The 15,703-nt window shown below is 36.9% G+C and overlaps 1 protein-coding gene across 1 annotated transcript in view; it reads right to left on the bottom strand.

The window, feature by feature from the left end:
- LOC149553925 (putative catabolite repression protein creC) overlaps nt 1-15,499 on the bottom strand; it is a 62,299-nt gene extending 46,800 nt beyond the window's left edge. The window contains exon 1 of the mRNA XM_089789262.1: nt 14,893-15,499. Within this exon, the coding sequence (XP_089645388.1) occupies nt 14,893-15,036 (144 nt within the window). The 5' untranslated portion in view covers nt 15,037-15,499. The remainder of the gene's footprint in view (nt 1-14,892) is intronic.
- Between the last annotated feature and the right edge of the window lie 204 nt (nt 15,500-15,703).

Genomic DNA, 15,703 nt, shown 5'->3' with positions numbered 1-15,703 from the left:
AGACTTCTGTAGTACTTAATTCAACAGAAGCTGAATATAGGGAAGCCAGTTCTGCAACTTATGATGCCATCTGGCTTCAAAAGTTGCTAGCAAAGCTGATAGATCCTATTGCTATGAATTAGAGTTACATCAAGCTCTAAGAAAATCCAATATTGAGAGCAAGTATCATTTCATCAAGACAAGGTTCAGAAGGTGGCTATGCTTTTGGAATACATTGCAGCAGATCAATGAGTAGCTAATATCTTGACTATGTCTCTTTCAAGATCTAAGGAACACTATGCAGTGACGGAGATTGTAAGTGGGAGTGTCAGAATACATAGCATAACAGTCTTCTTAAAGCGCAACAGTCATTCTTCTTTGGAAGCTGCAATTAACTATGACTAGGCTCAAGCCTAAACATAGGATACAGCGTTAGGAAAAGGTTATCTCTCAGTTCTAGTCTAAGAACGACATTTTATCAAAGCATTTTTTCACTTTAATTTTCTTTTGTTTGAGTTTGATTATAGTTATGGTGTAGAGTCCAAGAAAAGGTGAACCATCCCTTGAAGGGGCCCAGTGCATGTTTTCATCCAATCTGTTTGAAAATGAGTTTGACTATTGATAACTCATATATACACCCTTCTCAGATCTCTAATTAAAAGAGGAGGTACAAATTGTGACAAAAGTTTTTTTTATTTCAGTAGCAGATGTCTGTTTCAGAATTATTGAAAACCTGAACTTGTGTTTTGAGTCTGAGATATCCCAGACTCTGAAATTCATCGAATCTAATTTTGATTTGATTTTTGTTTATGTTTTGCTTCATCGTAATGTGTTATTGCAACAGGCAAACATGCACAATGAACATGCAAGATAAACAATATAGATTTTCAAGGAAAGTAATTTGATGAAATACAGAGATTCAAAGTTAGCCAATGGGTATTCTTGTGATATAGAAATGTATTGCTGTTTACAAACACCTGCTGCTGTTACAGATCAGAAAATGCAGAATGCCTGATTCGGAATTATTGAAAACCAGAAATTATGTTTCGAGTCACTGTTTTTACTCATGACTGAGTTAATAATAATTGTTGTTTTCTATGCTAGGTGCAAAATAGAATCTTGCATCATATTAAAGTTGCACATGTTTTGATTGGTTTAGCTTTTGTTCTTATCCCCCATAGGGATTAAATAACAAATGCACAATATATTTACTTGATTTGGATATTTATCAACTCTTGACTCCCTAATTCACAGATTTTAACTGTCATATATCCCTTGTTCAGAGGGTAATTTTATTTTATCATCTATTAATAATAGGACAGGACCCTTGGCCCTCCCTTGGTTTGGCAAAAGGTAGAAAAAGGTTATATATTATATTATTTTACAGAAATGCTTATAGTTATTAATATATTTGAAATAGCCTTTACTAAATTGATCTTATTATTAAATGTAAATTCTAAATTTATAAATAAAAAGAATTCATTATAGCCTATATGGACCCCACTTATGGATCACAAGCACCTGTTCTTGTTAAAACTTGGGGAATTGTAGGGTTATTTCGTTGTGGGTGAGGAGCAACTGCAGCAAGCTATACCTTAAGACACAAGATGTCCCTTCACTACGTGAGATAGAAGAATCTTTACAAGGCTCTTTGTACATGTCTAGCTCTAGCATATATCAGGCCATCAGAAGATGAAACTGTGACGGCATAAACATGGCCATCTTGTCTAAACATTTTGTGGCCCTATTCTAAAATCTTATCCATTTCAAGGGCTCAATCACCTATTTTAAAACCCTAGCAATTTCAAGAGCTCTCAAATATCATCCCCCCTCCCTCAAATGTCCCCAGTAGGAGGCATCCTTCAAACATCCCCCACATATGGTGAAATGATAAGGGCATTTTCCCTCTTGTGGTGATGGTGGGGGATGATAAAAGAGCATCTCTCATTCATTTCTGCAACCCAATTCCAAAAACATGGTATATTTTTTCAGGGGAGGTGTAGGGAGGAACACATCTCCATGGTACACTAATAATTGCACCAGCTTGAAGAATACTATTTAGTGTGATGCCTAGATGCATCTGATAGACCCATTAGAGGTGGAGTTGCATGAGAGCAATTGCTCAACAGAATATAAGTCAACAACATGTTTCTCGGGATGAGAGGTGGGATCAAAACTAACTTATACCATCAATTCAGAGCTATTCCTACAAGCATGGAATCACAAACAATTAATGAATAGAAACTACAAAGCTTGAATTGCACTATATTACAGAAATTTACGTAACAAGTTCTGGGTAAATTCAGTCTCGAGATTAAGCAGAATGAGATCGTAATTACAACGTATAGTTTATATCATGCAAATATCCATCATATGTAAAATTGGATCAAAGGTAGATAACATTCATGGTGCAAATTCATTGTTACATGCAGAGATTAAAAATTCCCCTATGATACATTTGACAACCATAACGCTTTAATTCCTCCAAGTTAAAGAGAACATGTGCTTACCCTATAACATTTCAATAAAGGGAATGGGAACTCAATGGTGGAGTATAGTAGAAACTACAATATATAAGCAGTGCAAATTTACCACTCAAGCTAAGCCACAAGGTCTGTCAAATTTTGCCATGAGGTTGAAAATGTGAACATAAAAATATTCTAAAAATTCAATGTTGTTCACCTATAAATTCATACAAAATCAATTTTATGTTTTAAAAACATTCATAGCTTGATAACGTGGCCACTGCGGATGTCACTGCAGATTGTTGAAGTTTTATAGCTGTGAGAGACAATATCTAACTGAGATGATATGCCGTGGTTACTACAGATTCATCTGCTGTTCTTTATACGAGGAGACATGCAGCATCTGAAGAGAGACATGTGTGGAAATATGAAAAGACATGCAACATGCAAAGTGATGTGTTTGGAAATATGAAAAGACTCACGTTTGGTAAACGAAGAGACTTTTGGTTATGATATGAAAAGACTCTCAATTCAAAGTATATATGATTGTTTTGTGTGATGAGTGATGTATTCAGTTAGAAGCATTGTATTCAGAACTCTATTATTTAACAAAAAAGAAATATTTTTAGTGTGGCTGGGTTTTTCCCCTCAAGTTGGAGGGGTTTTCCAGGATAAATTGTTGTGTCTTTCTATGTCTTAGTGCTCTTTATTTCATTTATTGTTGTTTATCTTTATTTCTGGGCAAAACATTAACACGTTAACAAAGGGGGTTATATTACAGCAAATAAGGAGTTTCTCTTGTTCATTAGTTTGTGTTATGTATCTGTTGCAGATTCCAATGAGTATTTTGCAAGCAATCTATATGTGTTGAAATTGTAGCTTCTATAGAGATTGTGTTTACCTGAAATAATTGCCAAGAGCACTCTGAGATTGTTCTACTTTGCTGGACTGTAATAATCAAGCTGGGTTATTATTTCTTGTTCCTATTTATTCATCCTGTTTGTGAGTCGTTTCTTCAGCAATCATGATATTCTCTACACTGTTCTGTCAGAGTCTCTGCATTTATCTCTTGTCGTGTTTGGTCGGAGTTTCAGTTTTGCTGCAGCTGTTCATCGTCCATCATAGACCTTCTGTCATTAACCTTTATTATCGTCTTGCTGTATTTTGTTGTGCTCAGACTGTTTGTGTCTTACTTTCTGTGAGCGCTATGGCTGTGCAGTGGCATCTCATTGTTGACAGTGGTTAGTGTTGTATCTTTATTTTTGGCCTTCTTCAATGAAGTTTCCTTGCTGCTATCATGAGCACATACAAAGAGGCATGATCAACTGTTAGTATTTTATGGTTGCTTGTATTATTGTAATGGTAAACATCTTGTATGTGATTGCTTCTTCCTTCCATCTTGCAGTTCTCTTTGTCTAAGGCTTGACAAAGAACATTTTTTTTTTGACAGAGGTGTGTGATTATCTGTTAGTGACTCTTTGGAGAACAGCCCGTCTGTGTGTCCATAGAGAGCACCCCGTTTGTGTGTTTGGAGGGGAGATTATTGGAGCCCCGTGGTTGGTTTAGTTTTTTATGAGTAGTATTTGCTGATGCTGCAATATTGTGTGTATGCAGAGTAACAGAACGTTTGTGTAGAGATTTATTGAAATTAAGATTTTGCATTACCTTCTTTATCATTACTTCAGGTCATTTTTGTGTCATTCCCTATGAGCTATAGGCTCAAGTGACCCAATGATTCTGACTGCAATTAAGAGACAAGTATCACCTGGAGGGTGTTATTCTTTGACTGCAATTAAGCGATCAGTATTTTATGATTATACCTTAGAATACTTATGGTGAATTCTATGTAGTTATTTCATGCAATAACATAGAGAATAGTGAATCATGTATGCCTCTAGTATTTACTAATCTCTCTAAAATGCTTCCAAGACAGATCAAGAAGCATAAGAATGATGAGAGATTGCATCTAGAGAGAATTATATTCTGAGAATTCAAGGCAACCTATCAAAAGGATAATGCACTAAAAATGAAGTTGAGACTAAAAATATTTATTATATAAAGTAAAAGCTTGATGAGCTGAAGAGGAAGGAATTCTTTAGGCTCATTAAGATTGAGAGGGATGACCTTGTGTGGCAGATGAAGAGTGTCATGTCCTTTGCAAAGGATCAACGAGCTCCTGTGGCAGTGTGACTGCAAACTATTCTTGTTTGATCAAGCATTGAAATCCTCTGTGATTACTGTGATAATTTATGCAGCCCCCTGCTGAGAGGGAGTCTCAGCATTCAGTGATTCTGATAGAGCGCAAAAAAGGAGATGTCCTAGCCCCCCAGCAAACAAACACACAGCGGAAGAATATATAATAACACAAATATTTAGATCCAAAATAATGCCAATTCATAATATGATCATAAGATTTACATCCAACATGCCCAATTGTAAGGCCTTCCGGGTTATGGCCAAATACATAAGCAATTACAATAGTAATTCTGTAAGAACCCTCAAGATCCAATCCCAACTCTAGCTAGTCCAGATCCACACTCCAGTGGAAACCTCTAAGGAAGATCTCAACTTGTGCTCACAAGCCCACCAAGTAATCTCCTTGTTTTCCAAGCCGCAGCTACTAGCTCTTCTCAAACTTTATCCAAGACCCAAGTGTAAACTACCTCAAATTTGGCGCTTTGTCCACACACTATGAAAATCTTCTCTCACTCAGCTACTCCATCTTCCATGCTCTTCTCCAAGCTAGATGATTAATCACAATCCTACTATAAACTATCTCACATTCGGCGCTCTATCCACAAACTCAAGAAAAACTCGCTCTTCAACTACTCTCCACACTCAATCCTCCTCCAAATGGATGAATAATGACATGACAAAGCCCTCTACTTATACCAAACCAAGCCACAAATCTGCCACTAGCAAGTTACATTAAATAAACCCTCAAGCCACAAGTCGGCTTAGCAAGTTGCATTAAAAAAACCCTTTAGCCACAAGTTACATTTATTAATGCCACCTATTAAATGCATTTCCCTCTTTTCTCCAATTTTATTTATTATTTTTCTTCTAATTTTCGTCAATTTCTCTCTCCTCCAATTTTTTTTCCTTTTTTCCCTCTCTTTCCCCTCCCCCTTTATTTTCTGAAGCAAGATGCTCCTGCATTAGGTTCTTATTATATACAATAATGAGCTCTCTGACAAGGAGAAGTTTGAGGTACAATCACTTGTTGCTAAGTTCTTCTCTAAGAGGAAGAAGTTCAAAATGCAATCCCTTGTTAATGAGTTATTCTCTAAGAGAGAGAAGCCAAAGGTGCAATCCCTTGTTACTGAGTTCTTCTCTAACAGAGAGAACCAGAGGTGCAATCTCTTGTTAATGAGTTCTTCTCTGAGGGAGAAGTTCAAGGAGCAATCCCTTTTTAATGAGTTCTTCTCTAAGGGAAAAGTTCAGGGTGCAATCCATTGTTAATGAATTCTTCTCTACGAGAGAAGTTCGAGGTGAAATCCTTGCTAATGAGTTCTTCTCTGCAAGAGAAGTTTGATGTGAAATACCTTGTTCCACCTCACTGAGTAGGTATGGTGGATTAACCCTCTGCAAGTAGACATGATGCATGCTTCTTTGCAATTAAGAGACACATGATTGGAAATATGGAAAGACATGCAGCGTGCAAAGAGACATGCATTTAGAAATATGAAGAGACTCACATTTGGTAAATAAGCAAATTTAATGTCGAATTTTTTTCTGATTTTTTTGTGGTGTCAAATTTTATCTGAATTTTATGGTTGCCAAACATGAACTCGAACCTAGTGACATAGACAACAACATGGAGTGTAATCATACTCTGTTGATAAAATTTACAGATGACAAGCTTCAATTGTTCTAATAATTGAAAATTATAGGAAGCAATTCTTGGATACAAGAAATTGAAGAGTTTGAGGTCATGCTGAGCAACACCATAGTTTTATATGGAAATTAAATCAACGAATCTGACCTCAGGAAGAAGTAGGATTGAACTGCAATGCATTAACAGTCCAAATTCAATCCTATAAGAATTGACATCACATCAACCATTCGATTCACTTCCAAATTATCAAACAATCATTCACGTTTGATGAATAGCAGTTTTTAACATTGCCATTGATACCAATTATCATGCTGCCGTAATAGCTTCATTATGCATACCAACAAATGTACTTCATTAAACTCAAAACCAATGCCACTCACTGAAATTGCGAATTAACAGAACAGCAAATGCAGTGATAGAAAAAATACAAACATAACAATTTAGCTGATAATGTTGAAGATATTATACAAAGCAATGAAAACAAAACCTGGCTCACTAGATGCAACATCTTTGGATGCTAATGCAGGAGCATCCCAGGGTAGTTGGCTATCCTGCATGATTACGGTATTTTAGTGGAGTTGAGTGGACCTATTTGGGTCTTGGTTAATTAAATTTGATGTATTTAATAAGTGTTATAAGCCTTTAAAGACATCTAGTATTTAATTTTTGTTGGAGGCCGAATTGTGGCTCTTCAAGTAGTTAATGTAAGGGATATCTAATTTGCAGCTTACTAGGCCGACTTGTGGCTTAGTTGGGTATAAGTGGGGGGTGTGGTGAAGTCTTTAGTCATTATTCATTCGAAGGAGAAGTAGTGATTCTAAGGAGTAGCTGGTGGGCAAATTTTCTTGAGTCTGTGGATAGAGTGTCGAACGTAAGGCAGTTTACAGCAAGATTGTCATTATTCATCCATCTTGGAGAAGAGGATGTGGTAGAGGACCAAATTTTGAGAACGGCTAGTAGCTGAGGCTTGGGAAACAGGGAGATTGCTTGGTGGGCTTGCGAAACCAATTTGGATCTTCCTTGTAGGTTTCTACCAGAATGTGGATCTGGACTAGCTAAGGTCTGGATTGGATCTTGAGGGATCTTACAGAACCATTACTTGCTTTGTATTTGGTCGTAAATGGGAAGGCCTTACAGCCCGACACATTGCATATAATCCGTTATATCTATGGATTATTTTTTTGTGATTTGGCTTCAAATCTTGCACTATTGTTGAGTTTCCATTGTGTGGTTATTTGTTGGGGGCTTTGGACATCTCCTTTGGGGATTCTCCTACCTTGCACTACATCAAATGCACCATTGAAGATTGTAACTGTGATAGAGATCTTTATCTCTGATTTTATGAAAAAGAAATATGACAGTTATAGTCATCTTCATCTGAAGAAGACATTTGGAATAATATTTGAGATAATATTGGCCCCGTTCAAGGCCTCAAAAGGGTGCAAAGGGGACGAGGTTGTGGATAATGTTCCTTTAGAAAAGCTTGGTGAAGGGTGGGTCAAAGAAGCAATTCAATGGCACATCTAAAGGCAACCTAGGAAAGAGTGATGTGGGGTGTGCCATTTTAGATGCAATGGAGAACATTATTGCCATAGATGCAAAATCACTCCTGGATGGTACCAATATTGTTGTTAAGTGCCCTGTTGCCATCTTTGCTATCCAGATGACAAAGCAAAAAGGCTTTAAGAAAATTCATCTACAAGGTGACTCTCAAATTGTAGTCAATGGAATTGTGAAGGGGAAGATGGAATCATTGTTTCTTGGTAAACATATCTATCGCATTAGAAGATTATTGGAAAGCTTTGAGGATTTCAAAATTTCACATACACTACATAGTGGAAATCAAATTGTTGATAGCATGACAAACCTAAGAGTTAGATTGTTACCAAACTCAGAGACGATGGAGGACTATGCCCACTTGCCAATTTAACCTTATGTTTAGGTGGATGATTTTGACATAGTTGCTATGCAGTTAAGGTACTCATTAAATGGTAAATAGTAGAGGCAAGGCATGCAAATGACAGGCCAGTAAATTCTTATGAGCAGCTCGACGTGCTCTGTCTCCATAATATTGGGTGGTGGGCTATAGAAACATCTAGATGCACCAGAGCTTTTATAAATAGGTCGCACTTTCATTTTTGGGCACAAACAATGATAGGTTATTTGCAGAGTGCATAGGGAAGTTGCAGAGCTATAGCATGGAAGCGAACTTCTTTCTTGAGACCCCCAAGATGAAGCAGACGCTAGGGTTTAAGTCTGAGGTAACGCCAAGCAGACTAGGTGAGGCCTTTAAAATTGTTGAAGACAAATTTATTTGCATTGTGAGCAAGTTGTTTGGAGCAAAATTCATGGCTGGAGATTTTCATCCACTCACCAACGTGGCTATATCCTCCCTTTTTTGCGCTTGGTCCTTTTTGCTAGCTGAAAACAAGTAGGAAGCACTGCAAATTATTGAGCTATGTGGTGTACCAATGTGGAGATTGGAGATGATGCAGTGGTTAAATATAGCTGAGATTGGAGCAGGTTTTCATACCGAGGGTAAATGGTGTCACGTTGAAGGAGCTCGCAATGGTTTCCAAACCTTCTTGGTGTTTGGTATTGCCACACCAATCGTTGAGCGAGTGGATGAAGCTAGGTCTGCCTAGAGGTAACCGCTCCCCTTCATTGACCAGTGGGAAACCAACCAGGAGCAGTTAGCAGAGGAAAGGAAGCGCACACAAAAGCACACATCGAGCAAAGTCCCTGAACACAACGCAGGTCTGATTCCCTAGGAAGTGTTGCAGCCTCTGTTGGGAAGGAAGAAGCCTAGGGTGGAGATTGTCGGTGGGGTCATGCTCAATGAAACCTATGAAGAGATGATGGCGAAATGGGGATTCAAGAATATGTGATAGGTGGAGGTTGTGTCTAGCTTGCATGCCCATTTTGAGTAATAGGGCTATGTATTTTCTTGTTTTGTGTAGCGTTTTGGTTGGGTATGATGTTAAGTCATGGTTATTGCTCAGGTGGCAGTTTACGTGGTTGGGTGTGTAAGTGATGATCAAGGCTATGCCCTTTATATTGAAAGATGTAAAACTTGCTTTTTGTATCAATAAAAAAACCTTATAACTTATCAAAAAAAAATTGAGACAATATTATTTCTAGAATCATATATCCTGCAAAGAGGCATCCATGTGGAAATATGAAGAGTTTTATATTTAGAAATTTATGAGACCTTTAGTTGTGTAATGAAGAATCTCTTTGTTCTTCATATATATTTTATCAAACAAAAGGCATTGTACACTTGAACACTTCATTTATCAATAAAGTGATTTTTTTGTTGTGTGGTTAGGTTCTTCCTTTCAAGTGGAAAGGTTTTCCTAGGAAAGTTTTTGTGCATTTCATCAATTTTATTACTACCATTTATTGATGTTTATGTTTATTTTCCAGGCAAAACTTTAACATGGTATTTGAGCCAGGTTTGATAACAGCAATGAAAAAAGTTTTTTTTTCCCTTTTGCTTGTAGTTCGTATATCTGATAAAAATCAAATAAGTGTTAATTTTATGTAGCTACAAGGGAAGATCAATTAATTGAAGTTGTTATTCGAGCTTCATCTTTCTCTTATCGTCACTTGAGACAACGTTTTCTTTTCTTTTTATGATGTTGATTATTATTGATTCCCTTCCTATTTATCTTCATAAAGAGAGAGATCATTTTGCCTAAGTTGCACGGGTACCTCCCCCCCCCTCCGGACCACGTACCGGTTTGAACAGGTTCGTGGTTCTGCTCCGGTTCGACCTAGGTTTGACCTGGATTCGTTTTTGGAGGCCTGGTTCGATCTGGTTCGAACCAGGGTTCGAACCCAAGAGAACCACATATAAAATTTCGGACCAGGGTTCGAACCCAAGAGAACCACATATAAATTTTCCACATTACAGCATATTTTAATTTAATTTATGTTGATACATCTTGGGTCTAGGTTGGTAGGCATTACAATGCCAAAGTTTTTTAGTGTTGAGTAATCCTTAGCTGTAAAACACTTTCTATTTGAATCAAAATGCTACTAAATTTGAGACACCCACAAGAGAAGATGCTCAACATGTGGCGACCACCATGACCAATTTCGAGGAATTTCAGGGCCTATTTGAGTAGCAATATAAATTTTTCAAACACTAAACAATAAACAACGTTTTATTGGGAAATGTTGCCCTACAGAAGAAAGTTACGGTCACATGAATATGGTCAAGTGGGGCAGCTACTTACAACATTGTCTATCACTGTTTGGCTGATTATTTCTACTCTAGGTATATTAAAAATTGTATTAAAGAATATTGAATCTGGGACGTCAGACTGTGTTATCCAAAGGCCTCCATGAATGGTCTTTTTCCAATTTACTGTTGTTGATCAGTGCTTGGGAGATTGTGCCCAAAGAGATTGAAGAATATTCAGCTGGTCAAAGGGATTTACCTTCTGCAAGCTAGATCTAATTAGTTTTTAACCACATTCAATCGATTATGTTAATCATAATAAGAGTTTGGTAAATAAATTTATGAAAAGAAGAAATTTTTATTAAAACTTACTGTTGATCTGCATAAACTAATCAGATACAGTTATGAATTTTTTAAATGAAAGGGAAGAGATCTAGTCGCTAGGGGTTCCAATGATCGTTGTGTTTTGCTACTATATTGTTTATGCTGTTTTAAAGTTTTTTGTTGTTCAAATGTGTTTATGCTACTATGCTACATTCTAATTCTAACTCATGCTTCGTAAAGATGTATATATATATATATATATATATATATATATATATATATATATATATATATATATATATATATATTTATTAAAAAAAAAAAAAAATGTACATGTTTTTGTACTAACGAACCCAAACCCCTTTTCAAAATTTTGTCGAACCAACGAACTGATTCTCGAACCCGAACCCAGAACCGAACCACGAACCGGCAACTTAGCATTTTGCATGCATCACCTTGCTCATGTTTAGACAAGTAATTTGCTAGTGATGCAAACAATTTTTTTAGAAAGATCAAATAATACGATGGAAGAGGCTAATGAAGTTGGCCACTGTTCAAGGATGGTGAAGAGCGACCAACAAAGGCTATTGCGAGTCACAGAGGCAGATGGCTTAAGAGCAATCTGATTTCTCCATCTTATGCAAGTGCTACCTCACGGGAGAGTACTCCTATGTTAGATTAGTATTCATTTATTTTTCATTTAAACTATTTTAATGTAACAGGCAAAATTTCATTATCATACATATCGTGCACTTCCTCTGTTTCCAATTTATAAAAGTCGTTTCTTTTTGACAAAATTTCATTTATATCTAATTCATCTACTTCTATTCTTGTGACATTGATGGTATAAGTCTTTAGTTATTTCTAAGCAAAGTAATGTTGTCGTTTCATTTTTGGCAAAGCTATATAGCTAGGGCCTAAATATTTGTGATTCTTTCCTTGTCTTGTACTTCCCTTCTAGAGAGGTTGTGTTATGAGTAGATGACCAGATGGACAACTACTCAATGCACTATGATAAGATGGGGGCATTATTGACGACTACTTAATGCACTATGATAAGACGGGTTTATAATTGACAACTACTCAATGCACCATGATAAGATGGGTTTATAATTGACAACTGCTCAATGCACTGTGATAAGACAAGGGAATTATTGACGCTTGCTCAATGCACTATGAACGGGTGCAAGCTTTTCTTCCAAAGAAGCTAGAAAGTGTTTTTGCCAGGACACCATTTATTCCAGTTTATGTGATGATCCAACGATCATTGCCAGTTGGTTGATCCAAAATATTTGTGGAAAAATATGAGAACATTGAGATCTATAAAAGTAGATAGTATAATGGTCAATTGTTGGTGGGCTATTGTCAAAGGATGAACTATATAAAGTATGTTTGGTCTAGCTGCAAGGAGCTTTTCTATATTGTACAAGAAGCAAAGCTTAAACTGCAAATTGTTGTTATAAGGGTGTGTTAAGACTATGTGATCGTCATGAGAAATGACATCATCAGTTGTCACTGTTCAGCCACAGTCGTGCATAGAGATGGGAAGTAAGAGGACTAAGCAGGCTAGGATATTTCAACGTTGGAGGAGGCTCCCTTGTTGCTGCCACACGATCAGAGAATCCACTAAATCACATCACAATTCAAACTATAATATACTTGCATTTGTTATTGCCCGAACTATCATGCAGGCTTGTTGTTTTCTCCTAAAGAGAATTGTTACCCAATCACTTTTTGAGATTAGGGTACTCATGGGATCTGTGGTGTTTAGAGTTTTGGGAGGCCATGGTGGGAGCGCAGAGAAAGTCGTGGCAAGGAACTAATCGTTAATGTTATAGAGGGAAGGATGATGAGTGAAATGGATGTTGTCAATTTGACTACCACACTAATGACTGTATCATTTATGTTGGCAATAAAATCTTGTATGAAACAGCCCCTAAGAAATTTCCCTTTCTTTTTGGCCCAACTTGCTACCTTTGGATTTGTGGTGGATTATTTTTCATATCCAATACAAGGCTAGCATTGTGACCAAGGAGATGTTGCCATTGCCAAAATCTCGCTTTCTTGTAGTTGGTGCTCCAAAAGCCCTTGCGGTGGCTTCAGGAATGCTAGCAAGAATCTATGTGAAAGAGATAAAGTGCAACAAGAAGCAATGAGATGAGAATGTTGCTTTGATGATTCAAAAGGGAGATGTTCATCTTTAGAGAGAGGCTACATCAGCTATCTATCTCTATCAAGAGAGAATCTCACCCATTCTTATACATGTTGTTAATGAGTTTTTCTTTGTGAGAGAAGTTCGAGGTGCAATCCCTTGTTAATGAGTTCTTCTCTATGAGAGAAGTTCAAGGTGAAAACTCGTGTTCCACCCATTGCAAGTAGGTATGATGGATCCACCCTTTTCGCTAGGGATGGTGGAAAAGCATTCTTCTCTTGGAGAAGTTTCAAGTGAAAGCCCTTGGATCCACCCTTTGTGTGAGGCATGGTGGAAATACATTCTTCTTTGGGAGAAGTTTGAGGTGAGCGTCCTTGGATCCACGCTCTTTGCTGAGGCATTTCCACTTTGGAAGAAGTTTGGGGTGAAAGCCCTTGGATCCACCCTTTGCGCTAAGGTATGGTGGAAATACATTCTTCTTGGGGAGAAGTTTTAAGTTAAAGTCCTTGTTCCACTCTCTACAATATGGCATGGTAGAAGTCATGAGCATGACTCCAATTTATGTTACTATGATGAAATATGTTAAGCTAGGATAACATGTTTTTTTAGGATCCATGTGATGAAAATTTATCATTGACATCTACGGTTTCAGCTGTGTGACTGCCATGGTAAAGATCTCTCTCTTGCTAATAGGGAGTGTTGAAGATTGTAGCTGCAATAGAGATCTTTATCTCTAATTTTATGAAATAGTAAAATGACCATTATGGTCATCTTCGATTGAAGAAGACATTTGTAATTATATTTGAGATAATATTATTTGTAGAACCATGTGTCTTGCGAAGAGGCATGCATATAGAAATATGAAGAGTTTTACATTTGAAAATTAAAGAGACCTTCAGTTGTGTAATCAAAAGTCCCTTTGTTCTTTATATGTATTGTATCAAGCAAAAGGCATTGTCCACTTGGATATTTCTTTTATCAATAAAGTGATTTTTTTTTGTGTAGTTGGGTATTTCCCTTCAAGTGAAAGGTTTTCCAGAACAATTTATTTGTCTTTTGTCAATTTTATTACTACCATTATTTTCTGGGCAAAACTTAACATCCTATACCTGCAAACAACCATTCTCTGGATGCACTGTTGGTAGCGAAGGGTTAATTCTGTGGGAGGAAACCTTATACTGTGTTTGGCAGTCTCTCCCATAAGATTATTTATATTGGGGTTTGTTCTACATAATTTCATTTTCAATGGTATTGGGATTAAGTGTAGATCTTTGGTTGCACTCATACTGATCTTAACTCTTTTCTTCCATTTTGCATTACTCGGCTCACGGTAATTTGGTGTGTTGTTGTCATTGTTTAGTTTTTGACAGTCAGGAGAGCTTGTGAAACTGCTGTCTAATTATCAAAACAAAATAAAAGCACGAAAGAGCTTGCTATATATGGAAAGAAACAGATGTAACCTTGAAACGCAATAAATAAATAAAAGTTTAAAAACTATATGGACCAAAATTTGGATTTGTCCAAGTGCAGCATCACGGATTAGACTGTATGAGAGTATAATTGATAGCCTTGCACTATTTCGGTCAAGGAAATAGCAACAGGAACAGGAAGCAGAATCAAGTAAAGCACATCATGGTACACATTCGTTCCATCCTGCAAGTTGATGCTGTGGAGTTTTACTTTAATGGCGAGTTCTAGTAATCAGTTATATGTCTCAGTTGTGTTATTTCAACCAAATTAAATGCCAACGCCAGAAATTGCAACAATCCCACGAACAAAAATACAAATAGCTAATTTTGCAATTAATTTCTAGATTATTTTGATTTCAACAGTTCATTTGAGTTTTTCCCGGATAACATGAATGCAGAGATTCTTAGAAAGAATTAATGAACGGGTGGGTATTAAATTAGCTAATGAATTAATAAATAAGTGGGTATTAAATAGATACCTGGGTTACGGCTTTCCCATGACTGTAGTGAAGAAGTCCAGCAGGATGAGTTTTTTCATAGGAAAGTTTATAACGTCCCTCGGGCGTTTTGAAATATGCCTTCAGCCCAGGAGATTGGGCCGTGGATCCCGCCATTCTGTTCATTCAAAGCCTTCTGTCTATCACCGGACAAATCAAAGCACATAACATCTGTCTGTCTGATTCTGCTCAATAAAAAATAATAATTAATCGTAAACTGATCCAACTACGTCCTTCAAAACCCTAAAAATATGCCAGCGCGATCCACCCTCACTTCAAAACCCTAAAAAAAAAAATCCGGGCGATCCACTTGGCCTTCAAACGCCCTAGATAATCAGAAATAACGATACAACATTCAGTAGAAGCGCGTGATCAGGAACTTCATCCGTTTATTCAGCTTAGATTCTATCCGATTTTTTATTTTCTTTTAAAGCCCATGCAAATGATTTACTCGCAAGCTGAGAAATTGTCCTCTGGCCTGTGAAATGTGTCAAAATTCACCGCAAACTGATCGAGATTATATCGATTCGAATCTGCACGAATGGAGATGTAATAAAAATTGTGAGCAATTGGAATCATTTTTTTCCACAAAATTGCAGGGTTTGGTTTGCCGGTATTTATATTTATATTTATTTTTGCGGGCTTATTATACAAAGAAAGTGGAATGAAGAAATTCCTGAATATGCCATTGCGCCCTTTTGACTTACAAGTAAATTGTGAGGGCTACAAAGTAGTAGGGTAAGTCTAACCTTTTGTATGGACTCGGATGTCTCCATCTCAGATCCCCATCAAT

Source organism: Cupressus sempervirens, chromosome 6 (genome assembly GCF_028749045.1).
Source record: "Cupressus sempervirens isolate cs-2001-9-10 chromosome 6, ASM2874904v1, whole genome shotgun sequence".
NCBI lineage: Eukaryota > Viridiplantae > Streptophyta > Pinopsida > Cupressales > Cupressaceae > Cupressus > Cupressus sempervirens.
This window is presented reverse-complemented; position numbering and strand designations above follow the sequence as displayed.